This window comes from Thamnophis elegans, chromosome 4 (assembly GCF_009769535.1).
Source record: "Thamnophis elegans isolate rThaEle1 chromosome 4, rThaEle1.pri, whole genome shotgun sequence".
Taxonomy (NCBI): domain Eukaryota; kingdom Metazoa; phylum Chordata; class Lepidosauria; order Squamata; family Colubridae; genus Thamnophis; species Thamnophis elegans.
In genome coordinates this window covers 15296829-15316922 of record NC_045544.1, presented here as the reverse complement: position 1 = coordinate 15316922, position 20094 = coordinate 15296829, and the positions used below count along the sequence as shown (strand labels likewise).

Here is a 20094-nt window from a genome sequence, read left to right as displayed (position 1 = left end):
AAAAAAAAACTACAAACATTCTCATTTTAATAAATTTTGCTACTGATTCATGAGAGTTTATTTCCATTCATTTCTCAACAGGATTAGCTAATGTTTAAACACATTCTTTTGGAATAATTCTCTTAAAAATAAACATTTGATTTTGGTTTAGTTAATGTTTGTCATTGTCATTACAGAAATGATACATAAATTTATTTTATCAATCTCTGCAAATGTATTTGTTTTTCTAAGATATAGCTGCCTTGTGAACAGCTCCTTCCCCTGATATCAGGATGATCCCATCCCTTTTAATCTTCTGGAAAAGCTTCAAGATATGGTTTTTCCCTAAAACACTGGAGCCAGGCTGTCAGTAGAACCTGTCTTGTACAGAAATTTGATAATGAGATCGATTTATTTAGGGGGGTTTCCAACATTTCTAATTTATTTTTATGTTGTGTTTTTTGTCATGAGCCACGTAAAATCACAAGGATGAAAGGAGTATTTAAATACATTCTATGAATGAATGAATGAATGAAAGAATGAATGAATGAATGAAAGAATGAATGAATGAATGAATGAACGAACAAAAGAACAGATGAATGAATGAATCTGTGTGTGAAGGAATATACCTGGTAACGTTGCTAAGAAACAAAACATACAAATAAGAGCCTTTGCTTCCGTATGGGAATTACACCCCTCCATAATCTCCAAAATATACTCTATGCATATTTAGAACTTTGCATTGGAAATTTAAATGCTTCTGCTTTCTGTGGAATGCCTATCTAGTCAATTCATATGTTTGACACATTCCAAACATCTCGACAGACTGATATTGACTTCCTGAAATCAATAACAGTTTTGAGTTGAAAGGACTCTTGACACATAATCACCCTGGCCAGTGGCAGTAATTTCAGAGAAATTGAAAGTGCATCAAGATGTGTCATTGATTCCTCCTCTTATTAGAAATTGTGCAATTGACTCTTGACATGTCCATGATGAGAACAATGTCAGTTGTTTACTGGGCAGAGAGTTTCCCATTCTGTGAATATGCTGGCTTCACATGTCAAGATCATACAGCACACATCAGCCGACCAGCAATAATGTAGACTGTGATGAAGTATTTCTGTTTGGAAATTTGTATTGGAAGAAAGTGTGGCTCAGAATATCTAATCCTAAATAATGTAAAGGTATTTTTTAAAAAATATTTTGGATGTATAAGGTATGGCAGTAAGAAGAGATCAATTTGCATACTCTTTCATAAATTTTCATAGATTCTCTTTGATCACAAGTTGATAATCACTGTTAATGTTTCTATCACAAGTATTGTTTACTGCGTGCAAATATTGTTTCTTGCTACAGATGTGTTAAAAATGTCATGAAGTCAGTACACAGAAGATTAAAAAAAATAAGTCCACCTGCGACTTTCCTTTGATTAATATTTTATATTTTGAGGATATGAAACATGATATTAGACTAATGCATATCGTCTCTCTATATATGTACTGAATTTAGCTTAACATGCACTTATGAGGGACTTTTAAAATTGGTGCTCTATTCCAGGATTTCTCCTGGAAGTTTTGAAATTCACTTTGATTTTTTCCAGCAAAACCATTTTATGGTAATTACATTTAGATTTTCAGTCCTAGGAATGTTACAAACTAATCTTCAACATATGTGCAGCAGCTGCCAAAAAAGCCAACACAATTCTAGGCTGCATAAACAGAGGGATAGAATCAAGATCACGTGAAGTGTTAATACCACTTTATAATGCCTTGGTAAGGCCACACTTGGAATACTACATTCAGTTTTGGTCACCACAATGTGGAAAAGATGCTGAGACTCTAGAAAGAGTGCAGAGAAGAGCAACAGAGATGATTAGGGGACTGGAGACTAAAACATATGAAGAATGGTTGCAGGAACTGGGGATGTCTAGTTTAATAGAAAGAAGGACTAGGGGAGACATGATAGCAGTGTTCCAATATCTCAGGGGTTGCCACAAAGAAGAGGGAGTCAAACTATTTTCCAAGGCACCTGAGTGTAGAACAAGAAGCAATGGGTGGAAATTAATCAAGGAGAGAAGCAACTTAGAACTAAGGAGAAATTTCTGACAGTTAAAACAATTAATCAGTGGAACAGCTTGCCTCCAGAAGTTGTGAATGCCCCAACACTGGAAGACTTTAAGATGATGTTGGACAGCCATCAGTTTGAAATGGTATAGGGTTTCCTGCCTAGGCAGGGGGTTGGACTAGAAGACCTCCAAGGTCCCTTCCAACTCTGCTGTTGTATTGTATTATATTGTATATAGAAAGATTTTTTAAAAAAAAATATAATCAGAATTGCAAAGCAAGATTCTACCTTCAACCAGATACACTTTAAAATTTCTTCCATAAATTTAATATATTAAAATGTACTCCTGAGGGTAAAACAAGAAGCAATGCGTGGAAACTAATTAAGGAGAGAAGCAACTTAGAAATGAGAAGAAATTTCCTGGCAGTTAGAACAATTAATCAGTGGAACAGCTTGCCTCCAGAAGTTGTGAATGCTCCAACACTGGAAGTCTTTAAGAAGATGTTGGATAACCATTTGTCTGAAGTGGTGTAGGGTTTTCTGCCTAGGCAGGGGGTTGGACTAGAAGACCTCCAAGGTCCCTTCCAACTCTGTTCTATTGTCTACTCAAGACAATTAGAATGGGCCATGGCTAATGGTCCTGTATACATCGAAAGGAACACAGATAAACATTAGGGAAAACAACTATTGCAATCAAATCAGCTTGGTTGATGCTTTTCTTTAAAAACAAATCTTTGCTAGCTTTGTTCTTTCTTTTAGGAATCTTGATTTATTCTTCTATGTTACTTCTGCATGTGCTAATTACACTTTGTTAGTTTTTGTAAGCCTTATACTACAGAGTCTAAATTTCTGGGTATTAAATTAGCTAATCAAAGGCTTGATCATTACTATCCAATCTATCACCATAACATACTGACCACAACAGCAGAAATATGTGTTTTAAACTTCCCTTTTAAGCTTTAATATGGACTCTTACTTCTTCCATTACAGATAAACAATATTGTTAAATGTTGACCTCCTAAAATGTAATTTTAAAAAGCTACCAAGTTCTATCCTCACTTACAAATATACATGTACTCTCAATATGTCAAAAGCCTTGGAGGTAAACGCCTCTATTTCCTCTGAGGAGAAATAACTCGTGCGGCAAAATGACTTCTCTAACCGCTACTCAGATTTGCATAATTTGAAAGTCAGTGATGTACAAGATATACTTTTTAAGTTTTGGTTTATTAAAAAGTATTGACAGAACCTCGAATTTCCACTTCAGCATATATATTTCTCTGTTGCTCAGTTCTAAGTTGTCTTAGCTCTCTTTGACCTCTGTGCAGCTAAGCTTCTAGAAGTGACGTGAGTGGGTCAGAGCCATGCCACAAAGTGTGTTCATCTTTCCCTTCAAAGACTCCAAAGGAAGAGAAGGGAAAGGAGAGGAGGAAGGAAGGAAGGAGAGAAGAAAGAGAAGAAAGGGGGTAGGAAGGAGGGAGGGAAGGAGGGAGGGAAGCAAGGAGGGAAGGAAGGAGGGAAGGAAGGAGGGAAGGAGAGAAGAAAGGAGGAAAGGAAGGAGGGAAGGAAGGAGAGAAGGAGAGAAGAAAGGAGGGAAGGAAGGAGGGAATGTAGGAGAGAAGGAAGGGGGGAAGGAAGGGGGAAAGGAAGGAGAGAAGGAGAAAAGAAAGGAGGGAAGGAAGGAGGGAAGGAGAGAAGGAGGGAAGGGGAAGGAGGGAGGGAAGGAAGGAGGGAAGGAAGGGGAGTAGGAGAGAAGAAACAAGGGAAGGAAAAAGGGAGGGAGGGAGGGAAAAAGAAGTAGGACCGTTGTAAGATAAAATGGATCTATGGGATGTTAAGAAAGCAATCTTCAAGTATATTGTCAACTGTAGGGAAAAATTGTTATAAATACATATTATTAATAACAGTTATGAGATCATATAATTGTGAATGTATATATGAAATTGATAAAAAAAAAATTTTTTAAAGACTCCAAAGGACATTGAAAACCATACAGCAAAATGTTAAGATTTTTCTAAATCTCGCCCTTTACGCTGATACCTAAGGACGGATTTGTACTTTCTGCTTGGCCCAGCACCACCGCAGGCCACTCACCACTTCCTGCGTGCTATTCCCTTACTGCAAAGGAAACCATTTAATGGATGTGTATTTATGCATAACCATCCAGTTGTGCATAAATCTCGTATGTAAAATACAGCTGAGGGAAACCCGATCAATCTGAAGGTTAATGGAAGCTAAAGGAGAAGGCTGCCCAAAAAATTGCTTTTCAGGAGTTATTTTGTTTTGTGTTTCAAAAACGTTTCCTAGTGGTACTGGTGGACAGTTCTCTTCAGTTAAATGTCTATGGAGATTCTCAGTCATCCAGGTCATGGTTGTCCCAAAGGTGCTTTTTCAGGAGGCAACTGGACTTTCTGGTTTTTCCTTGAAGAAGTTTCATTTCTCATCCAAGAAGCTTCTTCAGCACAGAGCTGAAGAAGCTTCTTGGATGAGAAGCGAAACATCTTCAAAAAGAAAAACCAGAAAGTCCTGTTGCCTCTTGAAAAAGCACCTTTGGGACTTTAATTAATAACGTAAAGAGGTTTCTGGTCAAGAACATGGCAGGGAAGAGAACTTAACCCCTTTTCTCCTGTGGTCCAACTCTAATAGATGCTTGGCTCATTTTTTTCCCATCTCCACTTACTATTTATATAATAAAAATATGCATGTTTGTTGCTTTCAGGGGATGAACAACTTATTTAGTTTGACATGAAATCTGTTTTTAATTGGAGTTGAACTTTCATGATCTATCAATTTAAGCTCTTTTCTCGTAAAAAGTTGACTTACAGATTAGATTGTAACACAGGCTGAAATCACAAGCATAAAATGGAACTTCTCGATAAAAATGCAAGGGAGAGCTCAAGAAATGGCAAGTTGGCAATGCAAGTAAATACCAATGGATTGAATTCTACATGCTAAAGAGCAGAAACTGCACCCCAAAAGTCAGAGAGAAAGCATATTTAAGGAGAGTAGGCAATATTCTTCTTTACCACGTAGGATTCCAGCGAACTAACTTGTGAATTATTGAAAAATTGCCTACATATCCCAAATGAAATATTGCTGTGCTACTTTTAGGCTCCAAAGAAAACTACAATCTAGCGTAGTCTGTTTGCCATCATAACCTGATAAAGATCAACTTAGAAGTAAGTCCATTGAGTTAGGTGGGGCTGGTTCTTAAATAATGTAGAAAATCAGCTTTAATTCTATGTTGGATTGCAGCCTATAGATTGTTGTTGTTGTTGTTGTTAAGTGGCATTCAGCTTAAATGAACTACATATGGGTTTAAGATTTGATAAACAGAAAAGTCAACCTGTTTCATTTAACTACTGACCTGCTATAATAGCCCTCTCTCTTTTTTTTGTAGTTATCTAATTAGACTTACACAATGTTGGTGCTTTTAAAGACTTCAGTGAGACTGCTCTTACTTTATAATCCTCATTAGGAAACATTAATTCCATAAGCTTCCTAAAATGCAAGCACACAGAAATACCCTCTGCTTCTCTCACCGAAGCTTAGAAATACTGCTTCAACAAAGGAAAATCAACTCATCCTTTGTCTCTTCTGTGATTTCTCCGAGATAATTTTGAACTGGAGACACCACTGCTACTTGAACAAGTTTGGCTGTTTTGTTTTACATAGCATCTTCTGATTTCAGATTTGAACCTTCATTTAAGGCACAAATTTGCTTTGCTGACTGCAGCGGGGCAGGCAATGGGCCCTATCCAACGAAATGAATTTTAATCTGGAGAAAAGCAAAATTGTACACTTAGGCAGAAAAAAAAAAATCAAAGATATAAGTACAAATTAGGTGAGACCTGGCTCAAAAACAGTCACTGTGAGAGGGACCTTGGATAATCAATTCGAGGTTCATTTTATTTAATAAAATGATTGAATAGGAGCCAGCAGTGTATAGTAGCTAATATAATCCTGGATTGTATAAACAGAGGCATAGAATCAAGATCACAAGAAGTGTTAATACCACTTTATAAAACCTAGTAAGACCACACCTGGAATACTGCAACCAATTTTGGTCGCCACGATGTAGAAAAGATGTGGAGACTCTAGAAAGAGTGGAGAGAAGAGCAACAAAGATGATCAAAGGCCGGGAGACTTAAAACATATGAAGAACAGCTGCAGGATCTGGGTTTGGTTTGCAGTATGCCGGTATTTGAGAGGTTAGCACAAAGAAGAGGGAGTCAATTTATTACCACCAGAGGGCAGGACAAGAAACAATGGTTGTAAACTAATCAAAGAGAGAAGCAACCTAGAATTAAGGAGAAACTTCCTAACAGTGAGGACAATTAACCATTGGAACAGTTTGCCTTCAGAAATCATGGGCGCCCCATCACTGGAGGTTTTTAAGAAGAGACTGGACAGTCACCTGTCTGAAATGGTATAGGTCCGTGATGGCGCAGGTGGCACACGGAGCTATTTCTTAGGGCACACGAGATGTTGCCCTGTCAGCTCCAGTGTGCATGCGCATGCTGGCCAGCTGATTTCGGCCTTAATTTTTGGCCCTTTTTCACCTTCTGGAGGCTTCCCTGAAGTCTCCCTGAAGCCTCCAGAGGGTGAAAAACAGAGGTGGGTTCCTACCAGTTCGCACCTGTTCGGTAGAACCGCTTCGTCAAATCTACCGAACCGATTAGAAGAGGTTCCACCAGTGGACCTGGAAAGCAGGCCACACCTACAGAAGAGGTTCCAAACTTTTTTTGAAACCCACCACTGGTCCTTGGATATGATTATTCTACACTATCATGCTCATATTTATAAAACCCAGTGCCTCTGTGAAAGGTAAGGATGACTACTACGTTTTTGGCGCAATCAGAACATTGCGTGTGTTGAAGTTGTTTTAATGCAAACCAAAGATGCCTTTTAAAAACCAAGTTTACATCATATTCTAATGCATGCCAGTGCTGTATGTGAAGTAATTTAAGGTGGTTCTGACAAGTGTGGTCGGCATCTTCATATCCGGTCACATGGGTGGCAAGCCACTCCCATCCGGTCACATGGGCAGCAAGCCACTCCCACAAAGGAGGCCACACCCACAGAGTAGGTTCGAACAATTTTTGAAACCCACCACTGGCGAAAAACAACCCAATACGCAAACCGGAAGTTTGGGGACAGACTTCCAGTTTGCACGTTGGGCTGTTTTTCTCCCTCCGGAGGCTTCAGGAGGGTTCAGGGAACAGCCCTAAGGACAACCTGGAAGTAAGAAAATGGGCCATTTCCGGACTCTGGAGAGCCTGAGGAGGGGGGCTGGGGAGGCCGTTTTCATCCTCCCCAGGCTCCTAGAAAGCCTCTCGAGCCTAGGGAGGGTGAAAAATGGGCCCACTGTGCCATCACATGGCAAAAGTGGTGGTGATGGTGGTGTCATGTGCACATGTACAGGGAATCATGCACGCATGTGGGGGGAGGGCACGAGCACACATGACCCCCTGAGCTCCCCCCACTTTTCGCACGTGGTGGCAAAAATCTTAGCCATCACTGGTATAGGTTTTCCGGCTTGAGCAGGGGATTGGACTAGAAGATCTCCAAGTTTATTCTATTCTATTCTATTGGATATGGTTTAAAATTGGAAGGAGTCAGTGGTGAATGTTGTATATTTCCTAAACAATCTTTGAGTACAAAAACTGGTTTCCAACATGATCTGGTATTGTATAAACCCCAGGAGATGTTACCACAGACAAGAAGAAAAGGGATTTAGGAGAGGAGTGGGAAGTAGTCTAATTGGAGAATTGAGTATAGGCCATTCTCAACTTATGACCACAGTGGAGCCCTTTATTAAACAAGACAGTTGTTAAGTTGTGCCCCATTTTTACAGCCTTTTCCCCCCACAGTTGTTAAATGAATGACTGCATTTGTTAATTGAATCATGTGGTTGTTAAACGAATTCGGCTTCCCCCATTGATTTTGCTTGTCGGAAACCAACTGGGAAACCAATAAATGATGATCACATGACCCTGGGACATTGAAACTATCAGAACTACATGCCAGTTGCCAAGCACCCAAATTTTGATCACGTGACCATGGGGGATGCTGCAACAGTCATAAGTGGCGCAGTGGTTAAATGCAGCACTGCAGGCTACTGCTAGATCAGCAGGTCAGCGGTTCAAATCTCACCGGCTCAGGGTTGACTCAGCCTTCCATCCTTCCGAGGTGGGTAAAATGAGGACCCAGATTGTTGGGGGCAATATGCTGACTCTCTGTAAACCGCTTAGAGAGGCCTGAAAGGCCTATGAAGTGGTATATAAGTCCACTGCTATTGCTATTGCTATAAGTGTGAAAAACAGTTACAAGTCACTTTTTTTCGATTGTGTTGCACATTTGAACAGTCACTAAATGAATGGTACAGGTAGTCAAGAACTACCTGTACAACAGCTCAAAATACTATGTATAATAGAGCCAAAGTTGCTTTTTCAACAGGCAACTGGACTTTCTGGTTTTTCCCTGAAGACGTTTTGCTTCTCATCCAAGAAGCTTCTTCAGCTCTGCGCTGAAGAATCTTCTTGGATAAGAAGCAAAACATCTTCAAGGAAAAACCAGAAAGTCCAATTGTCTCTTGAAAAAGCACCTTTGGGACAACCATGACCTGGATGGCTGAGAATCTCCATTGACGTTTAGCTATGCACTTTGGTATGTGTTGTGGCCCAGCAGGAGCCGTCAGTGATGCCACCAGACTCCGACAGTGAGGGGCTCTATGAGTCGGCTCTGGAGGATGTGGAGGACCCTGGACAGGGTTCCGACTCTGAGCAGGGTGCAGAGTATCTGGTTGGCCACCAGGAGGTGCCTGAGCCTTGGACCAGTGGGGAGGAGACAAGGGAGAGTGAGCCGGACGCCAGCAGTGAGTTGTTCCTGGATGCACGGCACTGAAGAGCTAATAGGTGTCAGGAACAGTTGCGCAGTTACAGGAGGTAATTGCGCTCAGCTGGTGGTCATTAGGCTCCTCTCCAGACTATAAAAAGACTACTTGTGCACACGCCCTTCTTGCAGAAGTCAATGCAGGAACGAATGTTGGAGAACATTGTTATGAGCTTGGCAGGCTGGTTTGCTGCCAAGCCTTATCTGTGTTTTTCTTGCTGCCCAAACTTGTCTGTGCCGGTTTGCTGCCAAAGACCTGTCTGTCTGTTAATTAAATGCCGTAACTTATCTCTGGCTCAGAGTGTGCTTTGGTGTGGAACGAGGGGGGTCAGAACTGGTATGTATAAAAGAGTTTTACAGATTATTTGGTATCTGTATTAAGGATCCTCTAGGTCACAAATACAGGAACCCCAAATGATATCTGTTTCAAAGTCTAGGTTCTGTGTCAATGTACATGCATTTGTTTAGCAAGGTATTAAACTAAACATGTTGTGTAAATTCAGCTCAGATAAAATTACTTAGTTTTCATCCTGAGAAAGTGTAAAACAAGGCAACAATTAACCCACTTCAACTACATTTACTCTGCCTCCTTCTCTTTGGGCTACTACCTCCAATTTTTCTGCTTCTTATAAGCTTATTGTTAACTCTATTAACATATTTTTGCATTGCTTCCAAATCAGTCTGAAAGGATTTGTATCCAGTCAGGTAGGAAACAAATCACTGTTGCTTTAAAAAAAATATCAAACCTAGTTTATTTCCTGACAGTGAGAACAATTAACCAGTGGAGCAGCTTGCCTTCAGAAGTTGTGGGTGCTTCAACACTGGAGCTTTTTAAGAAGAGACTGGACAGCCTTTTGTCTGAAATTGTATAGAGTCTCCTGCTTTAGCAGGAGGTTGGACTAGAAGACCTCCGAGGTCCCTTCCAACTCTGTTATTCTGTTACTTCCTTTTTAGAGGAAAAGACTACAGAAGAACTGGAATCTTCAGGGGAGGAGGAGTTGCTGCCCTTGACCACAATCCCACCTATCATTCATTCCACCGTTCTTCCAAGAGATGATATTTTGGAGCCTACAGATCAGTTGACTTTATTGCCAGCAGATACCTCCAGTGGCCCTACCTCCAGTGGCCCTTCCACTGACATGGGCCATTTTTTTGAAGCCACAAGCTCCATGTGGGCAACCTCAACTGATTTTGAAACAGGAGTGCAGGACCTTACCACTGACTTAGTTATCACTGACATGATGGCCCCAGTGACAGTGGAGGAGGAGGAGGAGGAGGAGGGAAGTGGCTACCATACATTGCCAGAATCCCCAGGTATGACTCCAGCTCCTACCCTGAAGTATATAACCACAAGCTCCATGACAGCTGCAATCCAAAGCCAAGAGCTGGTGGTATTCTTCAGCTTGAGGGTGACCAACATGCGCTTTTCCAATGACCTCTTCAATCAGAGTTCCCCTGAATACAAAGCACTCGAACAACAGTTCGTACAGCTGGTAGGTGACAAAGGATGGTATTGAACTTGTGGATAATCCCTCACCCCCACACCTAAGAGAAATCTTAGAACGTTATACCTCGCATTAAAAACAAATTGAATTGATAGGGGAAAATGCATTCAGAAGAGAACTAGAGTTCCTTCTCCTTCCTATCTCAACCTTCATGTATTATTTCCTCCGTTCTATGTACTGCTCCTCAAGTTCATCTTGGCCCCTAGTGACAACAAGTATATATTCCTGTTTTCTTGGCAACAGTACAGCAGTGGTTAATCATTGCTCCTTACTTACTAGTCATTCCTTCTTTTCTTCCTTCCAGAAGGGAGGGAGGGAGGGAGGGAGGGAGGGAGGGAGGGAAGGAAGGAAGGAAGGAAGGAAGGATGAGGTTGAGGTTTGTTTTATTTATATGCCGCCCTATTCCCAAAAGGGACTCAGGGCGGCGAACAACTCAAGCAGGAAAGGGAACACACAAATACAAGACAAGCATTTAAGATAGCCAACAACCACACCTGTCGAGAGGGGAAGGGAGCTCATCAACCCCAGGCCTGCCGACACAGCCAGGTGGAAGGAAGAAAGGAAGGGAGGGAGGGAGGGAGGGAGGGAGGAAGGAAGGAAGGAAGGAAGGAAGGAAGGAAGGAAGGAAAAATAAGGGGGTAACCAGAAAGAAGGATTTTATTACAGTGGTGGGGAGTGCACCATTGGAGGACTTGAAGGACAAGGCTGGGAATAGGTTATCATAGAGAAGATCTATCTATGTAATCCAAGGATGTCGAACCTTGGCAACTTTAAGACTTGTGGATTTAACTTCCAGAATTCTCTGGCCAGCATGGTTGGCTAGGGAATTCTGGTTCTGCGAGTCCACAGGTCTTAAAGTTGCCAAGTTTAAATCCACAGGTCTTAAAGTTGCCAAGTTTAAATCCACAGGTCTTAAAGTTGCCAAGTTTAAATCCACAGGTCTTAAAGTTGCCAAGTTTAAATCCACAGGTCTTAAAGTTGGCAAGGTTAGACACCAAGGAAGGATGGAAGGGAGGGAGGGAGGGAGGGAGGGAGGGAGGAAGGAAGGAAGGAAGGAAGGAAGGAAGGAAGGAAGGAAGGAAGGAAGGAAGGAAGGAAGGAAGGATTAGTTTAAAGCCCTGAAATTTCCTTATGGTTTTTCCCCACCACTATTCACTTACTTAGATTTTTGAGATTTTTTAAATGTTATTTTGGGATGTATTTTCCAGTTTCTTAGATCCATACTATTTACGCCAATTTTATTTCCAGTTCTGATGCCAAAATGAACTAGGAAGGGAGAAAAGTTGGAAAGTGATAGAAGATAAATGTATTGCTTTTTTCAAGTGTGAGAATACAAGTTAATGGAAAGAAATGTGTGTTTGAGGTTATAATGTTTATTTGACCTGAAAATAGCAGCAGTCAATATTGTATTGGTTTTACTGTACTTACAGTTCAATCCCATGAAAGTACATAAATTTCAAAGAGCATAATAATTTACAGATGACTATTAATTTAGTTCTTTGTCCAAATATATCCTTATATTATGTTCTAATGCAAAGTCTAGGTGAAATTGAATGTTCATCTCATTGCCCTGAAAGTACATGTGAACAATATTTTGTATAATATAGAAACTCAAGTAACCATTGTGGAATGGCAAACAGAATTATATAAGAATGTAAGAATTGTCCCTACTAGATCAGACAAAGTCCCATTTAGTCCAATATTTTGTTGCTTATATGTTTCACAAACGTGAAGCTCATTCTTTCTACCTGTATAACCTATTGTGGGGAAAATCCATATGAAATTAAAGGAAACACTCATACAACTGTAATTTACATTTAAGTAGACTTAAATGTCATTGATTTCTTTTTAACTGTACTGCATCCTGTGAATGGAATTTGTATCAGAAGAGCACTCTAGCTGTCTTGATTGTTTTAAATTTAAAAGATCTATCTTGAGAGCTGCCACTGAAAGGCTAATTCAGAAACTTGACTTGGTTATTACTTGTAAAATCAGCTAATAGCATCGGTGAAACAGAGTAAATTTGTATTTCTCAAAATAAATAGTGAGTGCGTGTGACATCATGTAGCATAATTGTCTTTCATTTTTCAGCTGGTTCCCTACCTAGAATCCAATCTTACAGGATTTAAGCAGTTGGAAATTCTGAATTTCCGCAATGGAAGCGTGATTGTAAATAGCAAAATGAAGTTTGTGGAGTCAGTACCATACAACATCACCAAGGCTGTTCACTGTGTGTTGGAAGATTTCTGCAATGCAGCTGCTCGGCGTCTTAACTTGCAAATTGACAGCTCTTCTCTTGAAATAGAGCCAGGTAATAGAAAAAGTGAAACAGAAAACAGGAGAATATTGCTTTCCTCTAAGCCCTGTTCATTGTTCTTCATAGATAAATAAATAGATAACTATCTAGTAAAACTACATGGAATGCAGTATATTTTGAGGACGCTTGTAAAATAATATGATGACAAAGAGAGACTTTATTGCTGGTGGAGCTACTCCGTTTTTTTTTTAATTAAAAAGTTTTAATAAGTTTTACAATTGTATATCTGTCCCCTTCCCTCCCTCCCCTCCAATCCCACATCCCCTCCCACCCTCCCACCCCAACCTCCCCGAGCAAATACAGGGTATAAACATTTAACAATCATACACTAAAATAAGCTAACTAACGTTAGCATCATGTCTTCGCTTATGCTTTAACTCCCCTTTTGTAAAGCTAACTTTATATAAGATTTAACATTCCTTGTTCATTCATTCATAAGCTAACTGAAATTTCTTAGTCCCATATTTATTTTGAATATAATCAGTCCATCTTCTCCATTCCAACTTGTATTTCTCATCTGAATGGTCCTTGAGGTATGCTGATATTTTAGCCATCTCTGCTAAATTTGTTACTTTTAACGTCCATTCTTGAATAGTAGGCAATTCTTCCTTCTTCCAGTAGTGCGCGACCAACAATCTTGCTGCCGTTGTTAAATTCAAAATCAAATTAGTCTCTATAATTGTACAATCTGTAATTATACCTAACAAGAATAACTGAGGAGTAAACTTTATCCTCTTTTTAAGAATATTTTGAGTAATCCATCATATTTTTATCCAAAATGCTTTTGACTTTTTTACAAGTCCACCATATATGATAATACATCAGCACAATCACATGTCCAGCATTTAGATTGTAAGTTCAGATACATACAAGCTAATTTTTAGGATCTAAATGCCATCTATAAAACATCTTATAAAAATTCTCTCTCAAGTTTTGGGCTTGCGTAAATGTTACATTTCTTACCTAGATCTTTTCCCATGTTTCCATCATTATTGGTTCTTCAAAATTCTGTGCCCAGCTACTCCGTTTTTGATGTTTTCTTCATTGTCTGGTCAGATATCTGATGGAATATTAGAAAATATTTGTGGGAACTGTAGTTTCCAGAAGCATATCTAGAAGTACTTTGAAAAGCTTCCATTTTCTTGTGATATAATACAAAAATCACTTAACATTACTATATCCCAATCAGCTGCTTTTGCTCTGATCCTGTCTTTGATAGTAAGTGAATCTTAATAAGCTTTTTCTAAGAATTATAGCACTGAGAAACTTTTATTTATTGATTTTATTTATTTATTCATTCATTCATTCATTTCTTGAAATCAAACTAGCACAATACCAATGTAACCAAAACTATGGCAATATCCAATTCCTAATAACAAGCAATACTTCATTAACAAGCAATAATAATGATAGAATATGATAATATGATGATACTAACCTAGTCGATGAGTTATAAGACAGATATATGCTGAGATTTTACTGTTTGTTCCATTGATAATCAATTCACCAAGCCCGCAGCACTTCCTTCCTTGATTTTCACTTCAGATTTATGATGTAATGAGCTGAAACATTTAGCAGATGAGTCATATTAAATACAGTTTATCTGCTTGAGCTGTAGAGGAAATTGCATGTATGGGTAAAAGCGGCACATCTTAATTAGAGAAAATAAGTTGCACTTTGAGAAAGTGGAAGAACGAGGAAAGCAACCTGATAGGCAAAGAGAACATACGGATTGATGGAACAGGGAAGCCTCTAGAGATGGTGTAAAAATTAAGCAAAGACGTTTGGTGTGCTCACACACAGATGTATACCAGGGATTGTAAGAATTCTGGTTTTTTTTTAAATCCCTTGTGACGTTTTGTCATTAAAAATATGGTATACATCTTGCCATGACCGTCTGTTCTCACCCTTTCACAGATCAAAAGCACTTTTACACTTGTATGTTTATGTTCAGTTGAAGAAGATTGTCAGTGATACATCGACATAGCAGTGTCATGATTCTGCTGATATTGCCAACATTATGATTGAAAGGTTGTCTTGATGGCAGTGCTGAAATCGCCTTCATTTAACAACCTTTAAATTATAATATGGATGCTACAAGGAAGGGCAGGACAGGATTTCAAAGGTTAAAGCATAAATTTTAATGCGTCAAGACAAGCAGTAATAAACTATACAAAAATAAACAAACAAACAGGTTGGAATTAACTTTGTTTGCATGGATGCCAGATTCTACAGGTAGTCCTCAGCTTACATCCGTTTGTTCAGTGGCCATTCAAAAATAGGGTGACACTGAATAAAATGGATGTGCAATCAATTCTCAAAATTCTGGCTATTGAAGGACCCCTGCAATTGCTTATCAAAATCAGACAGGATGGTAAAACAGAAGAGACAAGGAACAGAAGTTATGGGGCTGAAATCATGAACTCTGAACTCTGAATCACAGTCTGAGATGAAACAAGAAAAGAGTAAGCAGACCTTTAAATTAGGGCTATTGTGATAGTTTTAAGTCAGAATTATTCCTAAGAATAAACAATTAGTTTTCCTGTTTTGGAGAATATAAAATCCAGTTGATGCTTGAAGATCTCTCCAGTCTTCAGATACTTTACTAGGTGAAAACCAAACCACTTTGCAAAACAAAGTGGCGGGAGAGATGTTTGAAGGTAGATTCTCTCTACCTTCTGCCATCACCATTCTGGTCATACTCTTCTTTAGTAAGGTGTTCTGACCCCCACTTGACGGCTCGTTAACAAACACAGGCAGGCAAACTTAAAAAGGACTTTCCTTTATCACTTTTCAGTTCAAACTGGCTTCGAGCCCAGAAATAACATAAACATCACTCTCCGATAAGAATTCAAAATAAAAGCTCTTACAAACGCAGCAGTTCTTCCACCGTCTCCACGGATCAGGTTTACATGAAATACCAAAGCACTTTTCCAAGTGTAACAGGATTAATCACGATTAATAAGCAAGCAATATTCTACCAGACACGGAACACATGAAGGAACGACGTTGACTCCAGTGACTGGGGCGTGGCAGCATCTGTCCTTTTATCTCCAAACCTCCTCCCACAAGCCCCAGCTGCATACTGAATTTTGTATCCCGAAAAAACTCTCAGCAGAACTGCTGAATCACAACACTGAATTTTGTATCCCGAAAAAGCTCTCAGCAGAACTGCTGAGTCACAACAGTAAGGTAAGACCCCTGAAGGCATGCAGGCATCTTCTTCTTCTTCTGGAATGAAATTAGAAGTCTGTATTTCATTTCATTTCATTTCCCTTTATTTGTATGCTGCCCTTTTCCCTGGGGGGACTCAGGGCGGCTCACAGTTCAAAAAGGGGGGGGGGGACAAACAATTTCCAACATAAAAGCAATACAACATATTAAAAAAAACACAACAGTCACACAATTCGAGTGGGGTTAGAATCTTAACCCCAGGCCAGCCGGGACAGCCAGATCTTTAGGGTGGTGCGGAAGGACTGGAGGGTGGTGAGGGTACGAATCTCCACGGGGAGTTCGTTCCAGAGGGTCGGAGCAGCCACCGAGAAGGCTCTCCTCCGGGTAGTTGCCAGTCTGCACTGGCTGGATGATGGAATTCGGAGGAGGCCTAATCTATGCGATTATCCTGCCTTCATTGTTTAATCAACTGAATAAAGCTGAAACCAAGAGGAAATAAAAGTAGTTCTTCTGAAACATATCTGAAAAAAATCTGACACGTTTTTTTTTAAGGGGGAGAAGAGCTGAAAACAAAAGATGTGCTTCATTGACATGACTTAACAGTATAAAACAGGTCAGGCTGTTCACTTCTCCTTTTTCCTGATATGCTGCCTTGTTTGTCTTGTAGATGTTACGTTGCTGCCATTGAGTCAAGTAAGGTCTTTTTCAAAGTTCCTTATTATTTGACACTCTAGAGAGTTTTGTTTCTTAGCCTACTTTTTCCATTTCTTCCATTGTGGTGCCCAGGATGGAAAATACTTCCAGGGAGTGTTTGCCACAGAACAGAAGACATTCTAAGATTGCTTGATGAGTTTTGGAAGACAATATTTAGTTATTTAGTTATTTAGTTATTTAGTTATTTAGTTATTTAGTTATTTAGTTATTTAGTTATTTAGTTATTTAGTTATTTAGTTATTTAGTTATTTAGTTATTTAGTTATTTAGTTATTTAGTTATTTAGTTATTTAGTTATTTAGTTATTTAGTTATTTCACTATTTAGTTATTTAGTTATTTAGTTATTTAGTTATTTATTTGAATTTTTATTTTATACACATAAGCACATCAACAGAACACATAAACACATTAACAAAAATAACCACATAACTTAAAAACAACATAGGAACAATAAGTTCCATCGTATATCATACAGCAGTTCCGAATCGGTTTCTTTGCAGTTAGTGTTTTCCCTTCTATACATTTCTATCTTGCGTTCCTAATCTCGTTATTCATTATCCATTTTTATATACATTTCTTTATTTATTTACACTTAGCTACTTATGATCAAGTATTATTTACCTATATTGTGCTTTATATTTTTACTGTCATTTATTCTCTCACATACAGTTATAGGTATACATTCACATAGTTATTCTTTTTCTTTGCCATTCTTATATTATTATTCCATTTAAAAGGGTATAAGGTATAATTTGGAAGACAATCTTTAAATGGACTCTTGTGATAACTCCGTTCAGTTTCATGATCCAGGAAAACACTGGGAGTGCTGCTGATGTCAAATTATTCTACCTTCTTCCCTGTCCCTCTGCACAAAACAATGCTTTCATCTCTACTTTTAGATTCCTATGAATAGCTTATTATTTGGACTTGTTGCATTAATGCAGGCAAATGATCCATAGTTCCATGAAAAAGAAATTGTTCAGAAACACAGTAGGATGAAATTGAACTATTGTTAGAATAGTTCACCTACTACGAAATATGAGGCACCACTTAGACAAATAGAGTGAATTTATTGCAACCCTCCAATAGCCTTTCAGTTTATCTGATTTCTAAATCAGCTTTGCAACTTTTTTTTCTCTCCCATAGCCTTTCATACAGTATAGTTGTTAATGCCATTTTAATTGGATGGTCACAGTATATAGGCAGTACTAATATGAATGCACTCATTCAAGAATTTAATTACTAGGCAACAGATGACAAGAATATGAAATCGAAACAGCTAGGGGGTGATTCTCTTTTTTATTTATTGCTGTAACAAAAGCCGTGAATTCTTGTTGCATGCCTAAGGAATGAATACCTATCATATTAGTAACGGAGGGACAATAATTTCAGCACAATTAGGGTGGACCTTTCGTATTATAAAATAAAGCCTACCATGTCCAACAGCAGTTGTGTTCCACATTTCTTTGCAATGACACATGTTGTTTACTTTACACCCTGATGAGTTCATCAAGGGAGCTTTGAGTTGGTTGCATTGTGGATGTACCGCAATGGCCCAGCTGGGGAACCATTTTGGCAGAAGGGTAAAGCGACTCCAGTGCTTACTATACAAAGGTCTCCTGAAGGAGGCCCTGCTCACCTCCTCATCAGAAGAAGGTATCCGCTATAACAGTGTTTTTCAACCTTTTTTGTGCAAAGGCACACTTTTTTCATGAAAAAAATCACGAGGCACACCACCATTAGAAAATGTTAAAAAAATTTAACTCTGTGTCTATATTGACTATATATAAAGTAATTCTCTTGAATAGGAATCAAATAAACAAAAAGAAATTATTTTATAATTGTTCATATTTCTGTTTACTTACTCAGTGCGAAACCTGGGCCTGTTTTTCTGAACACAAAGCTGATATTCTGGCAGGAATCGAAGAAAGACACACACGTAGCAGTATAGTTACCCCCACATTAGGTTGTAGTTCCCCAACATTAGGTTGTAACTCCCCCACATTAGGCCCAGTATAGTCCCCCCACATTAGGTCCAGTATAGTTCCCCCACAGACATACAGCCTTCAGCCATACAGTGTATTACTGAAGGCTATATGCCTGTGTACTGCCCCACTTCGGTGCTCGGAACACCGAAGGAGACGTGCCGCTGGTAACACTTACCAAGTTGACAGCGCGCGTTCTCCTCGCTGCTCCGGTCCTCCGCGATTGTTGCTATGGGCGCACGCATGGGACGTCCCTGCGTGCGCTACCTCCCGGCGGTCCCCGTGTTTTTAAAGTAAACGCGGGGCCGCAGGGACTTAATAGAGGCATCCCTGTGTCCCGAAAGCAACTTTCGGGACACAGAGATGTCCCGAGGCAAAAACACCCAGCGGGTGTTTTTCCCACGGCACACCTTACACTATGTCACGTCACACTAGTGTGCCGCGGCACAGTGGTTGAAAAACACTGCGCTATAAAATATGGTTGCTAAGTATCTAAAAGAAATATAAAAGTAATTCCAAATTACTGAAGTAATGCATCACTGCCGCTTGTGAAAGCCAAGAAGAAGGGACTTCACTCTATTGCTCTTCAGTCACATATTGGCAACGGTAGGGAGCTGTGATGGACAAATGTTTTCTCTAGCAACCATACGGATTTTTCTAGGTCCACGTGATCCTGCATCAATGAAATCCATTTCAAAAGATTTTTCTCTTCTATTCCAGCGGATCAAGCAGATCCTTGCAAGTTCTTGGCATGCGGTGAATTCTCACGGTGCCTAAAGAATGACTGGACAAAGGAGGCAACTTGTCTTTGTAACCCTGGTTATGCAAGAAAAAATGGCCCGCTTTGCCGTAGCATATGTGAGACAGAGCCATACCTCTGTGCTAATGGTAGCAAATGCGAACTGATTCCAGGAAGAGGTGCAGTGTGTAGGTATGTCACTTCATTATATGGTTGATCGTGAATACTGACGGTACTGTGGATATGGATAAATGCAGGGGCAATTATTTTGCAATTGTCAAAAGGTATATATATATCTGGTTTTGGGGGGATTGTCAATATGAGAAGAGAACATTTTGCATGCAGATTTTGTGCTCTGCTATTAAACAAAGTTTCCCATTCAAACTTTCCAGTTAAAAGTGTTCTGGGAGCTGGGAACTATCCTGCTGGTCAAAACAAATAAACTGACTTCACTCAGATGCATTTATGTGAAATTATAATCAAATTTAATTTGTTTTATTTTACATTGCAGTGTTAAATCACCTCAGCCACAGATTATTTCTCAAAAGCCAGAATCTACCTAATAAAGTCTGCAGAATAAAACAGCATTAGCTTTAGCAACCATTTTTAATGATCTCCTATGCCTACATCAGAGAGTGTCAAACTGGCGGCCCACATGCAGATGCGTCATGCACAGGCCACGCCCATCCCAGCTCCACGAATGGGAAAAAATGTCACAAA

At 39.4% G+C, this 20094-nt stretch overlaps 1 protein-coding gene across 1 annotated transcript in view; it reads left to right on the top strand.

Annotated features, from left to right (window-relative positions):
• Positions 1 to 19591, top strand: part of IMPG1 (interphotoreceptor matrix proteoglycan 1) — an 81000-nt gene extending 61409 nt beyond the window's left edge. Inside the window, 3 exon segments of the mRNA XM_032215184.1 lie at positions 9895 to 10433; positions 12537 to 12756; positions 19356 to 19591. Coding sequence (XP_032071075.1) covers positions 9895 to 10433; positions 12537 to 12756; positions 19356 to 19591 — 995 coding nt within the window.
• The last annotated feature ends 503 nt before the right edge of the window (positions 19592 to 20094 follow it).